The 26,803-nt window shown below is 41.9% G+C and overlaps 1 protein-coding gene across 11 annotated transcripts in view; it reads right to left on the bottom strand.

Moving 5' to 3' along the window:
* The window catches only part of magi1a (membrane associated guanylate kinase, WW and PDZ domain containing 1a), a 68,948-nt gene that overhangs the window by 12,574 nt on the left and 29,571 nt on the right, over positions 1–26,803 (bottom strand). For 5 of the 11 annotated variants that reach the window (XM_052562872.1, XM_052562873.1, XM_052562876.1 and 2 more), the window contains 13 exons: positions 22,504–22,586; positions 21,433–21,498; positions 21,130–21,187; positions 20,902–21,005; positions 19,608–19,727; positions 19,335–19,520; positions 18,163–18,756; positions 16,383–16,417; positions 7,072–7,333; positions 3,686–3,777; positions 3,195–3,387; positions 1,668–1,979; positions 640–837 (listed from right to left, as the gene is read on the bottom strand). In XM_052562872.1, coding sequence (XP_052418832.1) covers positions 640–837; positions 1,668–1,979; positions 3,195–3,387; positions 3,686–3,777; positions 7,072–7,333; positions 16,383–16,417; positions 18,163–18,756; positions 19,335–19,520; positions 19,608–19,727; positions 20,902–21,005; positions 21,130–21,187; positions 21,433–21,498; positions 22,504–22,586 — 2,303 coding nt within the window. The remainder of the gene's footprint in view (positions 1–639; positions 838–1,667; positions 1,980–3,194; positions 3,388–3,685; positions 3,778–7,071; positions 7,334–16,382; positions 16,418–18,162; positions 18,757–19,334; positions 19,521–19,607; positions 19,728–20,901; positions 21,006–21,129; positions 21,188–21,432; positions 21,499–22,503; positions 22,587–26,803) is intronic. The other 6 variants (XM_052562879.1, XM_052562880.1, XM_052562882.1 and 3 more) reach the window with 3 other exon arrangements.

The raw sequence follows: 26,803 nt of genomic DNA, 5'->3' as shown, positions 1-26,803 counted from the left end.
TGAGCTGAGCACGGCCTGGTCTCTGACCTCACCACCAGCTCTGTGTTTTCCCATGACAGCCTTCTTCAGATCAAAACTGCTCATGAGAAGCACATGCGTTCATGTGTGAAGGTTCAAAAGATCCCCTCCAGCATCATCAGGTCTAGATTTACTGGACAGGATCAGATACGCTTCTGTGATTCTCCTGATTTCCTGTAGACAAGCTTGAAGAGTGCTATGTTTGAACTGTATTCAGCTCTCAGCTCTGAGCATCACTCACAGTCTCCACTGTTTGCTTCATGGGAATTACTGAACAGGTCAGGCAGCGTTCGTTTCAATAATAATGAAGTCATATACAGAGTTTCCCACAGTTTCAAGATGCACACGCTAGCCATGCTTCTGTATTTGGTTTTAAAAAGCAGACATAATATTGATCTGTTAATTAGGAGACCACGAGCATATGACGCTGTGTGCCGTGCGGCTTATATCTATTATTCCTGCTCTCTGAACAGCTAAAGGAGAACACAACACTCATTTATGACAACTACAGCAGCTCGTTCTGTGTTATTCAGTCACTGAACACATGCAGATATTTCCAGTTTCAGTCCAGTCGAGTGTTGCATCATCTGAAATGGGATCTCAGTATGAAGACAGACTCACCGTCTCCGGGAATGATGCGCAGCGAGACGGCGTGGCCGGCCTCTTTGATGAGGTTGACGATGTCTGAGTGGGATTTGTTGGTGATGGAGCAGCCGTTGACCGCCAGGATCCGATCACCCACCTTCAGCTTCCCACAGCGGTCGGCCGGACTGCACTCGATGATCCGGCCTATTTTATGAGGCATGGCCGTGTTCCCCGCTGTGTGTGTGTGTGTGTGTGTGTGTGTGTGTGTGTGTGTGTCCAGAGGCAGAAGGGAAACAGACAGACAAAGAGAGACAAAGAGACAGAAGAGACAGACAGAGAGAGAGAGAAAGGTGAAATCATTTCTTATCAAGATTTTCTCATGTCCAGTAGTCCCTGCCAACATTCAGTGATAAAATCTGAACACCTAAAATCAAATCACAGTCTTGAATCACATCGTTGTTCTCAAGGTCTCATCATGGTTAGGGACGGGCTGAAGTATCAATATATTAATACTGATGCGAGTATCGAAAGTATCAATACTCGCATATAATATATGGATATTAAGTGTGTTTCATTTACTAGTAATTTTATTTAAAAAATATGCATACAATATGGATTAAACTGGAATAAAAACCTATGTCAGCAAATAATTGTATAGGAAAGAACTACTTTCCTGCCTGTCGTAACGTTAATATAAATCATAGACTGTCAGTTTATGCATGCAACAGCTCGTCACTGCAGTCCCTTGTGAAAATGAACCATGGTTTTACCATGCTTTGTGGATATTCATGGCTACCATTACAGTAAACACAGTTTAACCATGTGTAAACAACAATATAATCCAATTTGTTGCAATTAAGGCATATTGAATGCTAAAATCCATTTAAAATCTAAAGTAAAAAATCTAAAGTGGCTATTATTACCCATTTTAGTTTTAGTAATTTAATGTAAAAATGTAAAAGTTGAGTCCAGAAGTATCGTATCAGTATTAGTATCAGTACCGATGATACTGGTCTTCGTATCGGTATCGTATTGAAAACATATTAAGCACACGAACACCGTACCGAAGGAAGAGCCGGCGTCAGAACGTGACACGGAAGACACGATGACGAAGCCGAAGCCCTCGTTCTCTGCGCGCTGGATCTCCACGTGGTAGGGCTGCAGGGCGGCCGGGGTCATGTTGACCACTGTGCTGCCGCTGCCACCGCCGCCGCCGCTGCCGATGCCACTGGTGCTGCCGGAGCCCGAGCTCACGGTGTTGAGAGAGTTCTGACTGCCCTGCGGTGTGCGCTTCTCCTCCGTCAGAGACGCCGCCTGCGTGCTGCTGTGGTGAGAGGAGGCCGGGGACGGCGGCACGTCCGCCTCGCCCTTACACCCTGCACACACACACACAGAGACAGAGACACACACAGAGAGACACACACACAGAGACACACACACAGAGACAGAGACACACACAGACACACACACACAGAGACACGCACACACACAGACGCACACACACACACAGAGACACACACACGGAGAGGCTCGTCAGTGCGTCTGCATCACCTGTGATCCTACAGACCCTGTGGTCTCTCACAAGGGCAACATTCATGATAAATCTCCTATGTAATAGGAGGACTGACAAACTGTGGTTTAAATAGTTTTCTGTCTTGTATTCTTCGATTCAAGAATGATTTTTGTACATTTAGAATGATTCCATTCGAGACAACAGACAATTCACTTCAGTTTGATGTGAGAGCAATTATATTCTGCATTCATAAGTGCATTCATGTGATTAATTAAATGCGTCCCCTAAATTCTTTATATGCTGATTCACGTTGTAAATAACACAGCTGCCTTAGAGTCGGAGGGGGAAAACAAACACTTTTGTCCAATGTTAGATGTTGGTTTAATGATGCTATAGCATGATGTATGTCAAAGCTTCTTTCCCAGCATCTCAGTAATAAAAGTATTCATATTTAAAATACATGCACATAACCACGAAGCACAGCATTTACATTACGGGGCCTGCCATTGGTCAAAGAGAAATTCAAAACTTTTGTAAAGATCTCTTTGATCTCTCTGAACCCAATATTCTAGAGGTGTGAATGATAATGTGTTTAAACAATGTGATTGACTTCGATTACTCTCAATAAGAACAAGCATCATAGCATTTCAGATTTCAGCACAGATAGTAAAGCTCCTGGGTTTGATGCTTTGGGTCTTTTGTTTACTCCTGAAGCCATATTTAACTAAATAAGCCCAAATAATAATAATAATAATAATAATACAACATGATGCATATCAGCAGTCATCAAAACCGTAAATCCACATTTTTTTTATATCTGAAAAAGTTTTTACCATTTTTTTGAAAGTCGAAACATTATCATGCAGTTTTCTTTTGCTATTTGAGCAAATGGGAAGGTAAAAATATATGTGTGGTACAAAATATGAGAAAGGTCCATAGGATTTTCAGCTGTTATGCTGTACTGTTCTGTAGTGTTAGAAGTGATGAAAAATGAAAGAGAAAAACATATGCAAATGAAACAATTAAATGACCTAGAATGAAAATCAAACTAGAAAATGAGATGCTGGTGCAGGTGTACCTCCGAAAGTGTTTTTCCGGCGGACGGTGAGGTTGACGTGACCCTGTTTAGCCGCCTGCTGCATGAGCTGCACCACCAGCTGATGAGACTTCCCCACCACCGCCGTGCCATCCACACAGATGAGCTCGTCTCCCGAGCGCAGACGGCCGTCCTCATCCGCAGAGCCGTACTTCACTATGTGCCCTATGTAGATCTGACATGCATTTGATGGAAGAACACTGGTGAGAAGGACAGCTCTGGCAGGTTGCAGTCTGTGGCATGAGACAACTCAAGTACAAGTCTCTGATACCAGGACCCTGTCCTTCATATCACGCTAAACACTTGGAGACAAGGTTAGATCAGAGCAGCTTTCTCCGTTCAGATCAGAGCTTGGCGTGTAAGACAGCAGCAGTGACTGGGACAGACTAGCAGTATCCTCTCTGCTCTATCAGCTGTTGCTGGAAGGGTGTGTGTGTGTGTGTGTGTGTGTGTGTGTGTGTTCTCTGACTCACCGGTTCTCCGGGTTCACTTCCCCCCAGGATACGGAAGCCAAAGCCTGTGTCCTTCCTCCAGAGGAAGATGTCTTGTTCTTGAGAGTCTGGTACTGAAACGTAGATCAATAAATACACCTGTTTATTCTCTAGCATGTTTCTGCAGGAGACACACTGATTGCAATGTAGATATATTATAGATGCTGTAAAAGTCTATAAGACTTCCACTGTCAGAAAGCACATATAGTTTTACAGAGCTCAGCTTTACAAATGATTAAATCTTAATAGTAAATGAACACACCTGTTCTACAGATTGGGATTCTACCGCTGTTGTTGGTGGTTTATTTGCATGTGTTATGAATAGACAGCAGATGGGTGAGGTGTCTAACACTGTTCCCACACTGACTGTCAGACGAAGCCTCGGCCAAACAGTAAGCATGAGCAGAATGCTCACCTCACCACATAGGGAACAACATCATGTTAACCACAGAAGCTTAGCATGGAGCATTTAATTGGCCCCTTCACACAGTTCACTTCAGAGGTCTGGATCTGCCAAGTGCACTCCGTGTGGAGCATTTAACACCGACTGGGACCTGGCACTATGAGAGGAGTCGCCCAGCAATCTGCCACCAAACCGGCCTGTGAGCACATGGACATCTACTCAGGTGCATCCTAAAATATACTGCCATAACCTTCAGAACTACAGGCACACACATCAGATATGACAAAGGTGGGGTACAAATTAATGACATATATATATATATATATATACACGTCATCTGTAGGGCACCAGACTGCAGTGTGCTTACACAGAGTCTTCCTCTTCAGATACTCTATAACCACGTGTAACTGCTGGAATGGGTCATACATGATGAAGGGTGTATGACAGAAACTGAAAAAATGCAATCTTTTAACCACCTTGTTTTCAGTGCAATTATTAAAGCCTGATTTTACTTTTTTTTGTTAAAATACTTTTTTCCTGTATCCCAATGTTAAATTACAAATTTAATGTGAACCAATAGAACCATGATCTACTGTGATACTGTGGATCACAACATATTATTAAATAGACTTAGATTAGTAGGACTATCAGAAAATGCTGTCAGTGTTTATTGCTAATATAAAGGGAAGAACTCGGATGGAGGGTATCAGTCAGATTCTTTGGAGGCTGTTAAGGACCTGTGTTGGGGCCGTTTATTATTTAGTTAATACACACACACACACACACACATTATATATATATATATATGGTATGACTTTTCCTTGATTGGAATTTAAAGACATTCCCCTGACACACTGTTATTGTGCTGTCTGTGTGATATGTCTATATGTCTCCTTTGAGTATTCAGAGAAAATTCATTGATATCTGTTAAAATATACAACCATAACGTTTATTTATTTATTTTATTTTTTTTGCCATTTTATCTCTGTAACTACATCTGGCATTTACTCATTATGTTCTCAATCAAATTATAATGTTTGTGTGTCTATTGTTAGAACTGAGCTTGGTAAAACATATTTTAAATATGCAGCCATTTCAGACTGGAATCTTTTCCAAAAGCAGATGAAGATACAAAACTTGGTATCTTATAATTATTTTAAGTTTTTATTACAAGATCTAGAGAGTGATTGTTTTTAATCGGTTACATGTTTGTTTTGTTTTGTATTATAGCACAGGTATGTCTGTAGCAATAGCCAACAATATTGTAATATCCGCTCACACACCTGCCAGTTCCTCCAGACACACGAGGGAGCGGTCTCCTAAAGTCTAATGTCCGGTTCTGCCCTCACCTGTTCTTCCTATGTATCCCATTAGTGTTTTCATGGGCTTAGCTGGCCAGTGCATGCTTGCAAAGTCCTGCCTATCATTTTCCATTAGCATGCTGAGCATTTCCCTTGATTTGTCTCTTCTGGTTTTGGACTCCTGTAGTTTTCAGCCTCAGCCTGTCTTTTTGGACTTGTTTGCTTGTATTTACTCGCCCTTACTGTGTACGACCCTAGCCTGTCTGACTCTGCTTTGTTCACCCCAATAAATACCTCTGCACATGGACCCTCTCGAGCCTCCTGAGTCTTCCGCTTCCAATGTGAGAAAAAAAGTGTTTATTATGTCTGAAATCTGGATATTTATCTTACAAAAACGCATGGATTCGCTACAGGGGTTGATGCTTCCAGGGTGAGTAGAAGATGGACGAATTTTCATTGTCGGGTGTACTAACCCTTTAACAAGGCTTTTTAGCAAAAACTGATTTGGCTTTGGTTGAAATGAGCAGACAACATGGCACACTTGGAAATGTAATCCTCCTTCTTCTATCTGCAGATCATCCTTATACATAACTGCAAAACTGTTTGTACTTACATTTCTCTGACCACCTTCTTTTCACTGAAAGTGAAAGTGACATGACATACAGCCAAGTACAATTCCTGTCGGACCGAGATTCAAACTCACAACCCTCCAGTTGCGAGTCCGACTCTCTAACCATTAGGCCACGACTTCCCCTGATAAGATGGCATACATCAGCAATCAGTTCTTCAATCTATATAGCCACAGCTTACCTCCACCCACACACATTTCCACTCAAGTATTCATGCTTTCAATGTTTTTTTGTGCCATCCAGTTTACAACATCCCCTTTCTCACAACTTTAGTTAGGCTCCCCCTGCTCAAAAAGAAAGCACTCAATGCTGAAAACTAAAGACCAGTCTCTTTCGTTTTTCTTTCAAAATCCAATAAGATCTCTTAATGTCTCAAATGTGTCCAATAAGCTGTCTGCTTTTCTGTCAGAGGACAACCTACTTGAGAACAACCCGTCTGGATTCGGAAGCAGACACTCCGCGCTGACCGACTTTATGACCATTTCTAGCAAGAGTAAACTTCTTATTCAACTGCACCTGTCTGCAGCCTTTGACACTGTAAATCACCCTTGGACATCAGAGGAACATCTTCAGATGACTCTGTCCTAACAGGCAGATCTTTCAGGGCTTCATGGAGTAAGCTGTCTGAGTCAAGCCAGCTAATCACTGGAGTTCCTCAAGGTTCAGTGCTCTCTCCCCTTCTTTTCTCCATTTACACCTCCTCACTGACCACATGGCTTCTCTTATTATTGCTATGCAGAAGATGCACAGCTCTATCATGTTAAACCTGATGACACCACTGTGTCAGCTCGCATCTCTGCCTGCCTTTCAGATAATTTCAGTCTGACTGTACACTATCAGCTTCTAGTTCAAAATTATGAATATGACTAATGAAAAGTGCTACTGACATAGAAACCTGAATCTTAAGATAAATCAAACTAAATTGAAGTGTGTAGCTGTAACATATCCTTGCAAGAGAAGAGCGTGCCAACATGTCACATTACAGTAGTTGCTTGCGTAAACAAAAACACTTCCTGCAGTAAGACGAGTACTCACCCCGGCTCTCGTACATGCTCCTGGACTGTGCCCAGATCTTGAAGGGGTCCGGTTTCTTCTGGAGAGTCCCATTGGCTCCAGAGTTGTCAAAGGTGGGCAGGACAGGCAGTGGCTGGGTGGGAGGAGGTGGCACGGGCGGAGGACCCCCCAGGGTGTCAGTAGGCACAATGGGCTCCGGGCGGCCAGGTGAGTCCGTGTGTGTGCTGCGGTGACTGCATATGCTGTGCTGAGAGCTGCCCTGACTGTCCTTCCTTTCCAACTGCTGAGAGACACAGAAATGTACAGGTTTAAGGGCACTGAACAAGGACTCTGAAATTTTCACATGATGAATACAATACAAGCCAAAAATAAATACAAGCGTACGTTGTGTCAATCACATTTACACACGGTCTCCAAAACTTTTGTCATAAAAAAAGCGTTTTCCACATCCGTAGCAAGCATTTTGAAAAGTGTTTTGACCATTCAAAGCCACCGTACAAGTGAATGCCGAAATCCAGAATGCCGATTGTCAAGTTGATCCATTTTGTCACGCAGCCCAAAGCACTGTTAAAATGCTTGCACACTGAATTCATGGAAATTGGTGGTCTTCTTTTTAATATGTGGCTCTAGTATTGCTCGCAAAGCATCAAACTGAGCCACCAACATCCTGAAGTAAACTTTTAATTGCTCAGGAAAATGCCACTGCTCCTTAAAGGGTTAGTTCCCCCCAAAATCTAAATTCTGTAATTAATAACTCACCCTCATGTCATTCCAAACCTATGAGACCTCCGCTCAGCTTCAGAACACAGTTTAAGATATTTTAAAGTAGTCCATGTGACATCAGAGGGTCAGTTAGAATATTTTGAAGCACCAAAAATACATTTTGGTCCAAAAATAGCAAAAACTCAGACTTTATTCAGCAATGTCTTCTCTTCCGTGTCTGTTGTTAGAGAGTTCAAAACAAAGCAGTTTGTTATATCCGGTTATTGGTTTGTTTGAAAAAAGTTACCAGCTTAAGTCATTTATGGATTAATGCTTATTGGAGGTGCAAACAGTTTCAAATGATTCAGTTCGATTTGGTGAACTGGTTCAAGAAGATCCGGTTACATCGAATGATTCGTTCGCGAACCGGATATCACAAACTGCTTTGTTTTAAACTCTCTCACAACAGACACGGAAGAGAAGACAATGCTGAATAAAGTCCTAGTTTTTGCTATTTTTGGAACAAAATGTATTTTCGGTGCTTCAAAATATTCTAACTGACCCTCTGATGTCACATGGACTACTTTGATGATGTTTTTCTTACCTTTCTGGACATGGACAGTAGACCGTACACACAGCTTCAATGGAGGGACTGAGAGCTCTCGGACTAAAACTAAAATATCTTAAACTGTGTTCTGAAGATGAACGGAGGTCTCATAGGTTTGGAACGACATTAAGGTTGAGTTATTAATGATATAATTTAGATTTTTGGGTGAACTAACCCTTTAACATGGAGGGGAACTCTCCTTCCTCTCCTTATCTCAGGATTGGATAGACACAGTATTTCCTTTCTTTCCTCACTGAACAAAATCATCCTCAGTGCCTGAAGACTACAGTACTAGTACTTTAGAGTACAGTACTTCAGTACAGTTTTAAGAATTTTTTCAGAACAGATTCATTAATACACATCAGACTCAGTGTGCAAGGTTTCTTTGAGTGACGAATTTTAAGGATGATAAATACGACAAAAGCATTAAAAAATTTCAGACTCCAGTGTGCAGTGACCTTAACTCTGCACAACTAGTTGACTTATGAATCTCTAGACAGAATTTATCCACTCTCATGTTTTTTCACACTAGCATGATTGTTTTTTTGTTTTGTTTTTTTCCACAAGGCACTGCCACACCGCCGAGGACAAACACCTACACCTACTATAGTAAAGTAGTTCATACAAAGTCTTCTGAAGCCATAAGACTATTTTTGTATACAACTTATTCTGAATCCGATAATTAACCAGAAGCTGTTGCATCTTTTCCAGAACTGGAGTAATGTGCTCTCTGGAGTGATATGCTTTTATTTGTACTAGTAAGGAGATGATTAAACATTACAGCCTGGTCAAAAATTACACCCATATTTCTTATGTGGGACTGCACATTTGTTGTCCATGTACCCAACACATCGTTTATGTCACAGTCAGCCTTATTCGGCTTAAAAATTACTTCAGATTTATTTGCATTTAGCTGTAGGGATTTTTGCTCGAACCAGCCCTTCACCTCCTCAAGACATAATAACAAAGATGAATGAGAAGTTGATCCTCCTGATCTAAAAGGCAAATAAATCTGAATATCATCAGCATAAAGATAAGACATACTGTGTTTAAAAAAAAAAAAGGCCTAAATGCAGCAAAAATAGTAAAAACAGAATAGGCCCCAAAATAGAGCCCTGAGGTACTCCACAGTCAATAGAAACTAAAGTGGAAGAAAACCCTCAATAAAAAGGACTGTCCCTTCAAATAGGAAAACCATTTTAAAATGGTCATGTTGTGGGTGCTCTTAGACCCACAACATGATCTAATAAGGATATTATCTATTAGATCAAAAGTTGCACTAAGGTTGAGCATAATTAAAGCTCCTCGTCTACCAGAGTCTGCAATGAATAATAAATCATTGGAAACTCTCAATAAAGCTGATTCAGTCCTGTGTCCTGCCCTAAAACCAGACTTAAACACATCTAGCACATCATTATTAGCCAAAAAAGAGCTCAGTTGAAATAAAACATCTCAGGTTACGAATGCAACCATGGTTCCCTGATTAGGGAACGAGACCTTTTAGGGGTTGCTATGGGGAACACCTCGTCGTGAGCCGTGTCTGAAGCATACATTGAAAAAACACCAACTTATAATCAGACCACAATAAAATAGAGGATAAAAAAAAAATAATTAGACCCTAAATCCTAAGAAAATTCTTGGACAGAAGCTATACTTTGGAGGTCTATAAATGACCACACCCAAAACAGGCTTTAAGAACTCAGTTTTAACAATTGAGCTTCAAAGCTCGAGTAGTTCATGATCGATAAACGGTGAGATTTAAACTACTGTTTGCACACTCACACTGTAGCTAAACCCCCACCACGACCCACTGAACTTGGGGTATTAATTAAATTATAGCCAGTTGGACAAAGTTCATCTCATAGACTCCACTCATCCACATTTATCCAATTCTCTGTGATGGATAAAAAGTCCAAAACATTATGTGAAATAAAATAACTTTGTTTGTAATCGAGCGTGCATTAACCAGCGACATCTTTAAAGTCTGTGGAACAATATAAACGACAACTGTAAAAGAGCAACGCCGACGAATCCATCTGGCTAAACTGGCAGCAAACATGCGAACGGCGCCAACACCAAAACTCTGCTGCAAACCCAGCGTTGCCATCTTCTCTTGCAAACTGCACCACATTGTTACATTTAGTGACTTTCAGTTCCCTTATTTGATCATCTTTCTTTTCTTGTTTGGTTAATTGATTATTCCCCACCTGTCTCCATTCACCTGATTTCTCCCTCGTGTTTAAATACCCTGTCTTTTGAGTTCCTCCTTGTCCGTGATTGATGTTAGTCAATGTGTTAATGTAGTAGTGTTGTATATTGTCTATGTTATCTCTATCGATGTTCAGTAAACTCCTCTTTTGATTAATACCCTCCTTGAGTGCTTTATTTCTACGCTAGCATACACACAACCGTAACACACATCAGGATACCTTCACAAAAAGTGTCTGCACGCCTCCCAAATCTGTGCCGGTGTCTGAGCTTGCAGCACACATCTAGCCGACGAACACTGCATACAGTGGCAGTGCAGAATGAGTAGAGAAATACGTTTCCACTTGAAGTGGGTCGATACACACTGGTATGCAGTACCGGCACTTCTGACATGTTTCTGGTACTAAAAGTAAAAGCGTTATGGTCTGGGTGATTATATGATCACATATATGTTTAGAAAGTACACTATATAAATTACACAACCCACATCTTGACCAATCAAGTGAATGAATGCAAGTGGAGTGTGTGGGGAGGGCAGGCGTGCAGAGTCCTAGAATAGTATTTTATAATGAAATAATATCTTAAAATGAAAAGAAGCAGGCATTTGAGATCACATCATTTTAAACCGTTAAACTACTGGAAACTATGAGGATCCAGTAAACAAATTCAAACAGTAAGTTCAAAATAGCACTAATGCAGAGAAAACAAGGACAAATTCATCAGTGATTGTGGAGAGAATATTGTCTAGGGCTGTGCGTTTAATTGAAATCTCATCGCAATCGCGATTTGTGACGTAGCGGTATGCTAATCTGAAAGCCTGCGATGTGGATGCGACATTACTGTTCCAGAGCAAAGGCATGACTGCCAGCCTAGAGTGACAGCCTAACTGACCGATAGAGTGACCAACAGCACTGCTCTAGCCAACTGTGTAAACGCCCACCATTATAAAATAAAAAGAAAAGTGATTATGTGATTATGACGTCTGCAGGGTCAGATCGATAGTTAAGCAAATTAATACTAAAGAAAAATGTAGGTAAAAAGAGATTACTTTGGCTTTAAAATGACAGACACCAAACAAAAAAGGTAACTTTAATTTGCAAGAGCTGTCACAACACATACATATCAAGAGCTCCCACATAAGTTCTGCTTTCAGTACTGGGGGATAAAAGATACATTCTTACATGTTTTTATTAGTACATGAACGTTAACTTGCACATTTTATCTCCCCAAAAGATTCAAATTTTAAAGAATTATAAATAGAGCGCAGCAGCAGTTTACTGTCTGGGATTTGTTGCGCCGTGCTGCATCCAGTCTATTATATGGTTATAATGAGTTCTTCGCTCGCGTCCAGTGTAGACACGGTCTCATACTCGCTTCTCTCTGCTGGGTCTCACAGAGGAGCCGTTTACACTCGCAGCCTGTCTCGTGATGCTCGGTGATACTCACACCGTACTCAGAGCCTCCACGAGTGTAACTGGCAGTATGGACGAGGCTTGATGCATGCGCACAACTGGTGTCAACTCTCGCCTGGCTCCGCGTTTAAAACAAGAGTCAATTCAAAGGGCTTTGATTACTTCACTTGGATGAAATTAAACATTCAGCACATTTTCCACTTGTTCTACAATCCCAAATACTTAAAAATGAATAAATCAGCCTTACCAATGTAATATTTTAATATTTGACTAAACTAATACAGTTTTTTATTTTATTTACACAAATAAATTTAAGTAAATTCTGAAAAAAAAAAAAACTTTACTAAAAGTTTGAGTAAATTCTGTAAAAGTAGTAATACCATTATAATATTCCCTGTTGAAAAAAGACAATAGACACCTCCAAATACACAGTAAGAAACAATGTATTTAAGGGTTATAATGGGAATTTCATTGTCTTTAATGTAAACTATAATGGTGTCTACTGGTATTTGACGGATTCTATTGGTGGGATGTAATCTGTCTGGAAACAATAGAACAACAGTAATTCCTATTGGAATAATAATCAAAACAAACTACAAAAAGGAATTTTGTAATTGTTATAATGGAAACCATAAGAACTTATTTTATTTTTTTATTTTATATAGATATATTTTATATATATATATATATATATATATATATATATATATATATATATATATATATATATATATATTTTTTTTTTATTTATTTATTTTTCCAGCAGGGTACTTATACCCATAACGGTGCTGCACACGATTGACAATATTAAGCTGAAGCTTGACTTTGCAAATTTCGCAATATCTGTAAAAAAAAAAATCTTAATTTGATATTTTTCCCCCAAAACCACACAGCCCTAATAGTGAGTAAAGGTATTTATTTATTTATGTATTTATTTATTTTTTGCGTATTTGGCTTAAAAGCAAAAGTGTTTTATAATGAGCGCTGATTATGCGGGGGTCAGAGATTTTCTGAGGATGTCTAGTGGTCTTTGTCATCACCCTGTGGTCCTGTTTGGTATCGCAGCTGGACTTGTGCTATTTTGATTGATTGATTGTAGCACAATACATACATTGTGAATTATTAAGAAGTACTTATTTACTTAATATAATTAAATAATTAAATAAATAAATGTGGGGGTTTTTTTCCAGTTCAAGCACTGCTGCTAATCGACAAGTCCATAATAAAGGAGTGAACCTGAAGCAGCGTACTGTGATCATAAACCCACAGCGACTGACAAGGACAAAAGAAAAAATACAAAAGAACACAAAAAAGAAATCAAGTAGTAAAAGGAGTGACGGCAGGCCGGCGGCGCCATATTTTTGGTGGCAAATATACACCATCCACTGACAAAGTGATGTCAGATTGAGGTACATTTCTATTAACGAAGCACTGCTGCCACTCTTAATGAGCTTGATCGATACATTGTTCTGACTGTGGATGAGTGATTGAGAGATAATGGGTTTGACCTAGAAAGAAATAATAATATGTGAAGAGAGAAAGAAAAGGAAAGAAAATGGAATTCAGTGCAAGTGAGGGGAAGGAATGAGAAATGAACAAAAAAGAGGCCAAGCCTAAAAATAGAGTAGTTCATGCAGAGAGTGGATAGAGAGGAGCAACACAATCCTGCAGAGTCGACACGTTGAGTGTGTGCCTAACAATACAACACACGACACTCATTCAGCCACTGTTACACACACACACACACACACAAACCTACACACCTACACACACACACACACACACACACACACACACACACACACACACACCTACACGCACGCACACACACACACACACACACACACACACCTACACACACACAGACACACACACACAAACCTACACACCTACACACACACACACACACACAGAGACACAGTGCAAAGAGCTTGCTTTAAAGTCAATTCTTGTATCTTCTAAATTATTCACATTTCTTATAAGATACATATAATGTAATTTACCTGACATGATAATGATTATGAAATGCTACTAGATGATTTATTCCCAGATGAAGACATGATCGGAGTGTTTTCATGCTAATGTGTCTTCTTCTCATGCTGGAGTGGTGTGGGCGGCTGGCACACAATGCTGTGCGCTAGCTGTGTTTATAGTGCAGTGCTATTTAGGGTTGGGTATCGATTGGGTTTTATTCGATACCGGTGGCATTTTGATACTTTTAAAACGGTACCGGTGCCTAAACCGTGCCTGAACCGATACTTCTATAAAAATAAATAAATTAAATAAATACAATTTAAAAAGCCTAAAAAGGATAACCTTAAAGAGCATTAAAAAGAATTCAAATAAACCCATAACATTCACACGCTCCTTGGATGCTCTCATTTCCCAAGCTTCCCTTACTCTAAGGCTAATAAATGTGTTTTATGATCTGGGTCATTATTTAATAAAAGCACACATATTTCTACTGTATCTCTGTCACTCTCTCTGATATTTAGTTCAGATGAGAGCTGTCTGTTATTGTCTTTAATCAGTTCTGTGAATGACTGGATGCTCATTATTCATAAAGTAGCAGCAATGTTGTTAGTAAAGTAGTCTACAGTCTTAGGCACATTAGTATTACTATTTTCACCCCAAAAAAGGGTTTTAAGCCAGTTATTTATATCTGTAGCTGTAGTCTGTCAGTAGGAATTATCAGTTTACATTTCCAAACATTCATTTTGCCATTAATTTGAATAATATTCTAGTGAGATTGTTGAATGCATTGCTGCCTGACAACAGACTGCCTAAGACTAAGACTTTTGCACAGAAGTGTATGTATAAAGTACATAACCTATAAGATTTTCGCTGGAGGAAACAGCTGTGGTGTGTTGATCGGTGAACGGAGAGAAAACCTTACAGTAGATGAGAAACCGATTGCTCCCTCGTGACCTTTTGTGAACTGTATTTATGTCAAAGACGTGAAAGACGTGAGGAGACAGGTCTGCTGCTGCTACTGACTCTGAGGCGATCGCGAATCTGTGTACAGTTTATGAAGCCCTGCTAAAAAAGCCTAGCGACGCCCATGCTTCGTGTGTACATGTTGGAGAACCAAGACAGATATTTCAATCGATCGCTCAGGCATTTAAGAGGCACCGAAATCTGCGTGCTGACTCGGTCCGGTGCATACCAGTTCCATAGGTACCAGTGCCATATTGGACCAGGTTTCTGTACCCAACCCTAGTGCTATTGGGGTACTGGGATGTATGGGGTAAAGTGGCAAAGTGACTTCACTTTGCTAAGCAAGCATTTAAACATGGTCATTATTTATCATTATTTGTCAATACAATGTAGTAGCCAAGATATTGCATAAGCACTATGCTGCTCCTTTATGTCAGCTGTATATTACACAACAGCAGTTTGACACATCAGAATGTTCTTGTAAGTTGACAGCAGGCTCCGATGACGATCTGTGTGTATATAGACTGGACAAACATCTCACACCGCTTCCTAACCAGACCTGACGAGACAAGCAGTCTGTCTGTCCAGACCACACGCAACGGGACAGAATCAATCAAATATCACAGCCAATCAGAGGCGTGTGTGGGCGGAGCTTCTCTGGAAGCGCACTGCACTCCCAACCAAATCAAATTCATGAATATATTGAATTTCCATTGAGTTCAAGCTTTAACGTACATGCTTTATTTTCAAGATCTAAGTTAAACTACTGTTGCTTTCAGTATGGCTCTAAAGGTGCGATTACAACTGTCATAGTTCGTATGTGGTAGTTCCAGCCGTGACATCACAGAAACACAGTAGAAACCCTTTCTGCAATACCATCCACAGTCAGCTGTCACGGCTCGTTAAGACCAACACTTGGATTAACTAAAGAAAGATACCGTTATCATGTGTCATGTTGTGCATGGTCTAACAATGGATTGAATAATCAAGGAAGAGTTAAAAAAGTGTTTGACATCAAATAACATACAGACCAAACGGTCAACTGTGAAAAGAGATCTTAGAAACAGAATCAAGATGGCCAATGATTTTACTAACAGGGCACCAACTGATCCAGTTCACTGATAACAATCCTGATTCAGATCATCAGCTCATCAGGAGAGACTGCTTGAACTACACTGGACTACATGGTTCTTTAATACTGAGATTACTGAGGTTCTCCAAAGATCAGCACCCACCATTAACACAGCTTACATCCTGAATGCATTGCTCGAAATTACTGTGTTTTTCTAAACAGGCATCCATTCTGAAGGGAGAAAGGTTTGTTACTTCAGGCACACAGACCTACGATGTCCATTTACACACACCAGCTCAACAGACAGACAGATGACACTGAAAGTGCAACAGTTTGGTTCGACTTGGTCTACACTGATGTGCTGAGGTGAGAAATGAACGGGACGTCGTCTTACCAGCACTTTGGGGCTTCTCTTGGGCTGCAGGACTCCTGTGAGACAGCGGCAGAGAGAAAGAGAAATCATCACCCTCATATCACACACACACATAAATAATAAAACAAAATAAATGAGAAATAAGTTATTGATTGCATTTGAAGCAGGAAGTTATACATCCAATTACATCAATGTGTCTGCAATTTAGTGATACGTAAAGATGTGGTCTTGAAATAAAACATCCCTTACAACACAAACTTACGCACGCATGTACACACACACACACACACACACACACACACAGGTGTGCACACTCTTTTGCTGCTGTTGTGCTGAGATAGAATTGCATAAGGAAACTGTCTTTTTTTTTTTAAACAAAATTAATAAAAACCCCAAAATGAATCTCATCAGTAAAGACACTCCTGTGATTAACAGTATATCTCCAGCACGTGCGTTCAGATCAGGGTTACCAGGTTGCGTTTCCAGGAGGTTCCTCGATAAAAAAATTGTGTCCTGGTGTTAAAATATACGTTTTTTGGCAGGGATGCCTTGGTAAAATGAGGATTTTAGGGGCTAAATATCACGTTATTGGGTTTGGGGGTAGCTTCAATCTGCAGACATGAAAAACAACCGCAGACTTGGCAACACTGGTTCAGGTGAAGCGGCCTTTACTACACAGAGCTGTAGTCCACGCACAAGCTACACAGAATCAGCAATGAATCGCCTGCGATTTTGAAATCGATTTTGTGTGGATCGTCAGTGAACTTCAGCTCTGTGTAGTAAAGGCCGCTTCACCTGAACCAGTGTTGCCAAGTCTGCGGTTGTTTTTCCAAGTCCAAAGCCAACAATGAGATATTTATCCCCTAAAATGTGAAAATTACCAAGCGAACCCCGCCAATTTTTATCACCTGGAACGAAAAGAGATAATATTAGTTTTGAGAAGCAATTAGGCAGGTTTTATTGTGAAAACCTGGCAACCCTGATCTGAACGCACGTGCTGGAGATATACTATTAATCACAGGAGCACCTTTACTAACGAGATGCACATGAAAATTGCATTCAGTTTTTTGCACAGCCTAACAAAAATTGAAGATATGATTGCAAAAGTACTTGTATGAGATCATGTTTATAACATATGTATTTAAGTAATATCAAGATAGCTGTTTTCACGAATATGAGCAAGATGCAAATGTGATATTGATTTATATACAAACCTTCAATGAACAAGAAGTTAATATTAAGTACATCACATCTTAGACACAACTTCAAACACACGTTTTTGCTATTTGGACAACAAAAACAGATAAAAACAAAAACAGTTCCAGACAAATCCACAGCAGAACTGATATGTGTTTCATTCATTACTGAATGATTCATTTGCTTTGAACAAATCTTTTGTATAAATGATTCATTCAGTCATTTGTCACCCGCTAGTCTACAGCCGTTTTAGAGCCATATTATCAATCAGTATCCAGTGTTCTTTTATGCCAAAAATCCTTAGGATATTAAGTTAAGGTCATGTTCCATGAAGATATTTAGTAAATATATCCAAAACCTCATGTTTGATTAGTAATATGCATTGCTTAGAACTTCTTTTGAACAACTTTAAAGATGATTTTCTCAATATTTAGATGTTTTTGCTCCCTCAGATTCCAGATTTTCTAACAGATGTATCTCAGACAAATATTGTCCTGTCCTGTAATCAGCTTTCAGATGATGTAGAAATCTAAATTTAAAGAAACTGTCCCTTCTGACTGGTTTTGTTCTCCAGGTCACGTGTAGTATATCTATCAGTTCTCACCTCTTTGCACCAGCAGAGTAACTTCACTGCCTCGAGGACATTTGTTGAGGAGGTCGACGATCTGGTTGTGGCTCATGCCCTGCACGCTCCTCTTGTTGACCTCCAGCAGGATGTCGGCCTCCTTCAGCCCTCGGCATCGTGGGTAATCCACGATCTGCTTCACCTTCTGTCCTCCGCCAGCCAGACTGTCTGCGATGGTGAAGCCCAAGCCCTTGTCTCCCTTCTCGATGTGGACCGTGATCAGCTCGGGCTGTGTGGCGATGGAGGACGCCAGTGTGACCACGTCGCTGGTGTACGGCGGCCCCATCAGAGCGCTGTCTGAGACGGGTTCAGGAGCCCCGCAGACACCGGGTCCCAGGGCGGCCACGGCCTCGAAGCCCTCCTGACTGTTCACTATGATGGGCTCTTTGTCCAGGATGGCCACTGAGGTCACCAGGCTGGTGTTGGGGTCGTCGGGGTCAAAGGGCAGAGGGTAGCCGCGGCACAGCTCCAGCTGGACCATGGAGCCGATGGGGATGGACTGAAAGATCTTCACCACCTGAGCGTGAGTGTAGCCCAGCACGATCGTGTCGTTCACGCTGACGATGACATCGCCTGGACACACACACACACACACACACACACCGCTCTACTCAGCATCTTTACTGTTAGAAGATATATTCTCAGGATGGCAGTGGTGAATGGTTAAATTACAAAAGAGTTTATAGATGTCTTAGAAACACTGATCGATGGAGTTCATGATTCAGGACTGATTTCAGGAAGTTATTCTGTTTCACAGTCTAGTCGTTCCTCTGAATGAGTTCCCTTTAGCGATTAACAGATTAGCAAACTGCTTGTAAATCCTTTGTTTTGGAGGTGAGAGGCTGATATACTCAACAAACGAAGTCCTTTGCTCGTCAGGTATCATTCAGAAGAAAGGAACGATTAGCTAAAATCCTTCCCTTCATGGGAAGCACAAACTGCATGTCTAACAGCATCACTAAAAAAACTCTGCTCACACTTAACATAAAAGTGATGCCATGCAACAAAACTCTAATCTGATTTGGATGATTAATATGTGAGAGGGGCGGGGCCTCGTGCCGTGTGGGCGGGGCTAAAGCAGCACGTGCTGTGCCTGATTAGGACACAAACTGAGATGAACAGAACAGAGAAGAGAAGGAGGAAGTGTGAACCTGTCTCCATCTTTCCGTCCACAGCGGCCGGTCCGTCCAGCACCAGACTCTTGATCTGCAGGAACTCGTCCGGTTCGTCTCCGCCGACCACAGTGAAGCCGAAGCCTCGCCGGCTCTTCAGCAGCTTGGTGCTTATGAAGGTCCCCTTGAGTTCGGCTGGATTACGGGTGAAGAACGGCTTCCCTCCTGCGCACACACACACACACACACAGAGTTACTCAGTACTCAGTGGTGTCATCATGAACGATGATTGAGTGAGTGTGTAAGTCTCACGTCTGGGGCCCGGGGCCTGAGGGGCCGACGCACTGCTCTGAGGATCTCTGTATGTCTCCAGGTGACTGGGCACATAAGAGCCGATCGCTGCCCCAGCGGACGAGTGCTCCTCTATCCATTCTGACCCCAACCACCACCACACACACACACACACACACACACAACATCATTCAGAAGCACTGCATCCATGTCTGATAGCAATGTTCATTTCTTACTCTTTAAATCACACACACATTTTAAATACAATGACATTTTTCAAGTGATGAGATGGGCTTTTTTTTGTTTTTGTTTTTTGTTAAGTTGATATTTTCATTCAGCACGGACACATTAAATTGACCAAAAATTACAGTAAATACATTAATAATCAGAATATTAGACTGATTTCTTAAGCATCATTCAGCTTTAAATTCAAGTACATTTTTATGTTCACATAGAAAACAGTGATTTTAAATGGTAAAATCTCTGAATATTATACTTTTTTATGTAATATCAAATAAATGTGAGCATAAGAATCAGAATTCAAAAGAAAAAACCGATGTCTTTGAAAGGATTTTGTGGTTGAGTGTCTTGTCGGTTTATCTGAAGCTTGCGTTGTTCTGATTGTTCACTTCAGTCTCTCTAACCATCAGTGAGTTTATAATGTCAGCCAGCAGTCGTTAGTGTCTGTCTGCTTCTCCCACTAACACTAAGCTCAGTCTACTGATCCTCTAATCAGAGTTACCTACAGCTACAGAACGTCTGAAGTCAAGCAGAAATAAACAAGGAAACTCATTTGACCTACCCATTTGATAAACGTGACCCTGGAGCACAAAACCAGTCATAAGGGTAATGTTTTTGAGATGTCTACATCATCTGAAGCTGAATAAATGATCTCTCCAGTGATGTGTGGTTTGTTCGGAGGACAATATTTGTCTGAGATACAACTATTAGAAAATCTGGAATCTGAGGGAGCAAAAAAATCTAAATATTGAGAAAATCATTTTTAAACTTGTTCAAATGAAGTTCTTAGCAATGCATATGATATATTTATGATAGGAAATCTTCATGGAACATGATCTTTATTTAATATCCTAATGATTTTTGTCATAAAATTGTGACTCACACAGTGTATTGTTGTCTATTGCTCCATATATCCGTCTGTGCTCCTGATGACTGCTTGTGTGCTGCAGGACACTGATGTGAACTCATGTGTAGGAGGGCGTCAGAACCCAGTGCTCACTGTGCTATAGAAGCACACACTACAGCATCACACGGGTAACAGTGTTTATCAGCATGTGTCTGTGGTGGTCCGCACCTCTGATGTAGCGTCCGTCCTCCGGCGACTGCTGAGCGTCCAGCTGCTTCTGCCGCCGCGCCTCCAGAACCGGGTTCTCGTACTGCGTCTTACGGTTCACGTGACTGAGACACAGAGACACAGCACTCAGCATCTGACTCTGATCTCTACACTAAACCATGCAGTGATCTGAGTGTCACTGAGTGATTCCTACAGCACCAGAGCTGAACTCACACACACAACACTTACTCCACATAATAGACTCCGTACACCGGGTCGTCGATCTTCTCCCAGCCAGGAGGCAGCTCTGAGCACAAACACAGACAAGTCAAGAGCCACGTGCTTCCAGAGTTTAGCAAGAATGAGAAAGATATTCAGCACTGGCACACTTTTTTGGTACTGTTTTTATTTTTTTATTTTTTGGAGAAGCAGCTTTTAGCAGCATTATATTCACTCTCACTCTCTCTCACAGAATATCTCTGAGTACTAAACACACACACACACACACTGCATGCAGAGAGAATCATGCTAACAATATTTTAATAATCAAACCTGGCGCAGGCGAGGGGAGAGACGTACCGAGATCATGGTCCAGCTCTTCTGTGTGTACACCCTCTTCTCCAAGACAAGAACACACACACACACACACACACACATGTCAATATTTGATGATCAATGACAATAAAAGTGCAGAGCGCTTCACTATTTGGATTAATATAATTCATTACCTTCAAAATCTTGAAATCTTTACATTTATGTCCATACATCTTAAACTAGATTTAGCTTTGCTGTTTTTCTATGAGAATGTGGAGCAGGGGGTTATGGGTAATAAATGAGTGCACAGGTGCACACTTCTTGTAGAATGTACTCAGATCAAACACAGTACAGACCTCACACTTCTTACATCAGATCATCCTCACTAAACACATCACACATCTCCTAATACATGTATATTTATACAGCTCTTACCGAAGAACTGCCTATTTTTAATTAAAGTCCATTTTATAACACTTCTCAATGAAGACAAGTTACTGTTTAAGGCTTGTTTAGAAATCAGATCTTGAGGTTTTGTAGTGCGCTGCTGATGAAGGACTCCCTCTGCTGGTCACAGTCTGCAGGGACTCGCTCATCATCAGGTGGAGCAGTTCTTCTGTGACCCTTAGGGTTAGGGCTCGCTCTGATCTGATCGTACACTATAACAGTATCTGAAGGACAAGCTTCTCCAGCTGTTTGTGAATTACTGGACTAAGATTAAGTGCAGGCATTTTGTAATGATTAAATTCTAACCAGTAAAATAATTAATTTATAGAATTTTAAGGCATTTATTCATTTCCATTCAGGTCTTGAACTTGAAAATTTCCTCAAATATCCAGGTTTTCCAAGACTCTGGGAATCTCCAGTGAAAAACACTTTTTTGGGGGTTAAGCTTATTTTCATGGTCATCTTGAGGCCCTCTTGAGAGCCACTGCCTGACAAGTGTGTGTGAATTTAAGTGTGTCTCCCATTTAGTGCACATACACTGAGTAACATGGTTTGATAAGCATGAGATGATACTGGACAGAGCGGTCCAGATGAAAACACCGCAGAGGTGTATGATTACGGATGATAGATGCATCATCTTACCATCGTCTTCACAGTCCTCCAAAGGCTTCGGCTGTTTGTCCTGACATCGAGGGTCCATCCACGAGGTGGTTTTTGTGTTGTGGCTGTGAACAACAGCATTAGTATGAGAGTAATGAAACCATCAGTCAGAGATTTCTGAAGCGTGAGCTGAGATCGTGTCAAACACATGATTGGTGACAGTACACCAGCAGGTCTAAAGGCCAGGACACAGCAAGCCGACGTTAAAGAGCTAGCGGCGACAAAAGCTGACAGTGCTATCTCCTCGCGTCGACTACAGCCGTCTGCAAACTAACACAAGTGTTCTGCACCTACATGAGAGGAATTAGCTTTCTGTATCAGCAGCTATCAGTAGTAAATATCTGCCATTTAAAATGAGAAACTGAAACAAGGATAAATGAGATAAATGCAGATATATGAAACAAAATCAAAGCATAGCTTGTTCACCATTTTGAATAGGAGTTATGTTGATATCTTCAAAATTTTAAGTGGCTCATGTTGTTATGAAAATATTCATATATTGGAATGCTTGGAAAAGATCAGGCAACATTAGAAAAGCCTTCATTTACTTACTCGTTTTCAACACTTTCACTTTAATTCTCAAGTTAGTAAAACATGCAAGTTAAATTCACACGGCACTTTTAAGCTATTTAAAAGTGAGGAAAGTGAGAAAAAGGGGGAACATTCAAACAAACTAAAAATGAACAATTGCTGTACGCAGAATTGCCGCTATTCGAAAGTGAAAGTAAAATGCACACTCCGCTTTTACAAGCTATTAAGAAGCGAAGAAAAGCGAGGTGCCCCCACGGTGATACTGGTATTATCAGTGTTGTCAGACGTAGATTAACCAGTGTGAAAATGTCTCACAGTCACACAGCCTCTACACAGCGTCTACACAGCATCTACACAGCGTCTACACAGCGTCTACACAGCGTCTACACAGCATCTACACAGCGTCTACACAGCATCTACACAGCATCTACACAGCGTCTACATATTGCTACACAGCCTCTACACAGCCTCTACACAGCGTCTACACAGCCTCTACACAGCGTCTACATATTGCTACACAGCGTCTACACAGCGTCTACACAGCGTCTACACAGCCTCTACACAGCGTCTACATATTGCTACACAGCCTCTACACAGCCTCTACACAGCGTCTACACAGCGTCTACATATTGCTACACAGCCTCTACACAGCGTCTACACAGCATCTACACAGCCTCTACACAGCCTCTACACAGCCTCTACACAGCGTCTACATATTGCTACACAGCCTCTACACAGCGTCTACACAGCCTCTACACAGCCTCTACACAGCGTCTACACAGCGTCTACACAGCGTCTACACAGCGTCTACACATCCTCTACACATCCTCTACACAGCCTCTACACAGCCTCTACACAGCGTCTACACAGCGTCTACACAGCGTCTACACAGCCTCTACACAGCCTCTAAACAGCCTCTAAACAGCCTCTACACAGCATCTACACAGCCTCTACACAGCGTCTACACAGCGTCTACACAGCCTCTAAACAGCCTCTACACAGCCTCTACACAGCATCTACACAGCCTCTACACAGCGTCTACACAGCGTCTACATATTGCTACACAGCCTCTACACAGCGTCTACTCAGCATCTACACAGCGTCTACATATTTCTACACAGCCTCTACACAGCGTCTACACAGCGTCTACACAGCCTCTACACAGCGTCTAAACATCCTCTACACAGCGTCTACATATTGCTACACAGCCTCTACACAGCGTCTACACAGCATCTACACAGCCTCTACACAGCCTCTACACAGCGTCTACACAGCGTCTACACAGCCTCTAAACAGCCTCTACACAGCCTCTACACAGCATCTACACAGCCTCTACACAGCGTCTACACAGCCTCTACACAGCCTCTACACAGCCTCTAAACAGCCTCTACACAGCATCTACACAGCCTCTACACAGCGTCTACACAGCCTTTACACAGCCTCTACAAAGAGTCTGCACAGTGTCTACACAGCCTCTACACAGTGTCTACACAGCCTCTACACAGCGTCTACACAGCGTCTAAACAGCGTCTACACAGCCTCTACACAGCGTCTACATATTGCTACACAGCCTCTACACAGCGTCTATACATCCTCTACACAGCGTCTACAGAGCATCTACACAGCCTGTACACAGCGTCTACACAGCGTCTACACAGCATCTACACAGCGTCTACACAGCCTCTACACAGCGTCTACACATCCTCTACACAGCCTTTACACAGCCTCTACACAGCGTCTACACAACATCTACACAGCCTCTACACAGCCTCTAGACAGCGTCTACACAGCCTCTACACAGCGTCTACACAGTGTCTACACAGCCTCTACATATTGCTACACAGCCTCTACAGAGCGTCTACAAAGCGTCTACACAGCGTCTACATATTGCTACACAGCCTCTACAGAGCCTCTAAACAGTGTCTACACAGCGTCTACACAGCGTCTACACAGCGTCTACACATCCTCTACACAGCGTCTACACAGCATCTACACAGCCTCTACACAGCGTCTACACAGCCTCTACACAGCGTCTACACAGCGTCTACACAGCCTCTACATATTGCTACACAGCCTCTACAGAGCGTCTACAAAGGGTCTACACAGCCTCTACATATTGCTACACAGCCTCTACAGAGCCTCTACACAGCGTCTACACAGCGTCTATACATCCTCTACACAGCGTCTACACAGCATCTACACAGCCTGTACACAGCGTCTACACAGCGTCTACACAGCATCTACACAGCGTCTACACAGCCTCTACACAGCGTCTACACATCCTCTACACAGCCTTTACACAGCCTCTACACAGCGTCTACACAACATCTACACAGCCTCTACACAGCCTCTAGACAGCGTCTACACAGCCTCTACACAGCGTCTACACAGTGTCTACACAGCCTCTACATATTGCTACACAGCCTCTACAGAGCGTCTACAAAGCGTCTACACAGCGTCTACATATTGCTACACAGCCTCTACAGAGCCTCTAAACAGTGTCTACACAGCGTCTACACAGCGTCTACACAGCGTCTACACATCCTCTACACAGCGTCTACACAGCATCTACACAGCCTCTACACAGCGTCTACACAGCCTCTACACAGCGTCTACACAGCGTCTACACAGCGTCTACACAGCCTCTACATATTGCTACACAGCCTCTACAGAGCGTCTACAAAGGGTCTACACAGCCTCTACATATTGCTACACAGCCTCTACAGAGCCTCTACACAGCGTCTACACAGCGTCTACACAGCCTCTACACAGCCTCTACACAGCCTCTACATATTGCTACACAGCCTCTACAGAGCGTCTACAGAGCGTCTACACAGCATCTACACAGCCTTTACAGAGCATCTACACAGCCTCTACACAGCGTCTACACAGCCTGTACACAGCGTCTACACAGCGTCTACACAGCCTCTACACAGCGTCTACACAGCATCTACACAGCATCTACACAGCCTCTACACAGCGTCTACACATCCTCTACACAGCGTCTACACAGCATCTACACAGCATCTACACAGCCTCTACAGAGCGTCTACAAAGCGTCTACACAGCCTCTACACAGCGTCTACACAGCCTCTACACAGCCTCTACACAGCCTCTACACAGCGTCTACACATCCTTTACACAGCGTCTACACAGCATCTACACAGCCTTTACACAGCCTCTACACAGCGTCTACACAGCCTCTACATATTGCTACACAGCGTCTACACAGCGTCTACACAGCCTCTACATATTGCTACACAGCCTCTACAGAGCGTCTACAAAGCGTCTACACAGCTGTGTAGAGATGTGGGGGCGTGTTTAAACGAGGTGTTTTAGGAGGGTGTGGTCTTAACTTTGATAAAGATTATCTCTTTGGGTTTGAGACTTTAGGGATCTTATATTTGCATGAACAGCTTGTAACACTCCAAAGAGAAAGAGAAACTTGAAATTGCATCATATGACCACTTTAACCAATAAGAAATGGATTGCAGCTTGTACGACTTATTGTTTATTGTTTATTTGAGGCCGTTTTTGGCATTATTTTAATGGGAAATGTCGAGAGTGTATTGTAATACGAGAGTGTGTCAGCACGAATCTCTTGTCTTGCAGCGGGGTTATTCTCCCGTATAGTGATCATGGCCCTGCGCTCCCTCAGATATCATGTGTGCGCCCTCAAACTTTGTTCTGTGTACACGCGAATGAGTGCTTATTGTAAACAGGTATTTAATAAATCATTTTATGAAGTGAT

The sequence above is a fragment of the Carassius gibelio genome, chromosome B8 (assembly GCF_023724105.1).
Source record: "Carassius gibelio isolate Cgi1373 ecotype wild population from Czech Republic chromosome B8, carGib1.2-hapl.c, whole genome shotgun sequence".
Taxonomy (NCBI): Eukaryota; Metazoa; Chordata; class Actinopteri; order Cypriniformes; family Cyprinidae; genus Carassius; species Carassius gibelio.
This window is presented reverse-complemented; position numbering and strand designations above follow the sequence as displayed.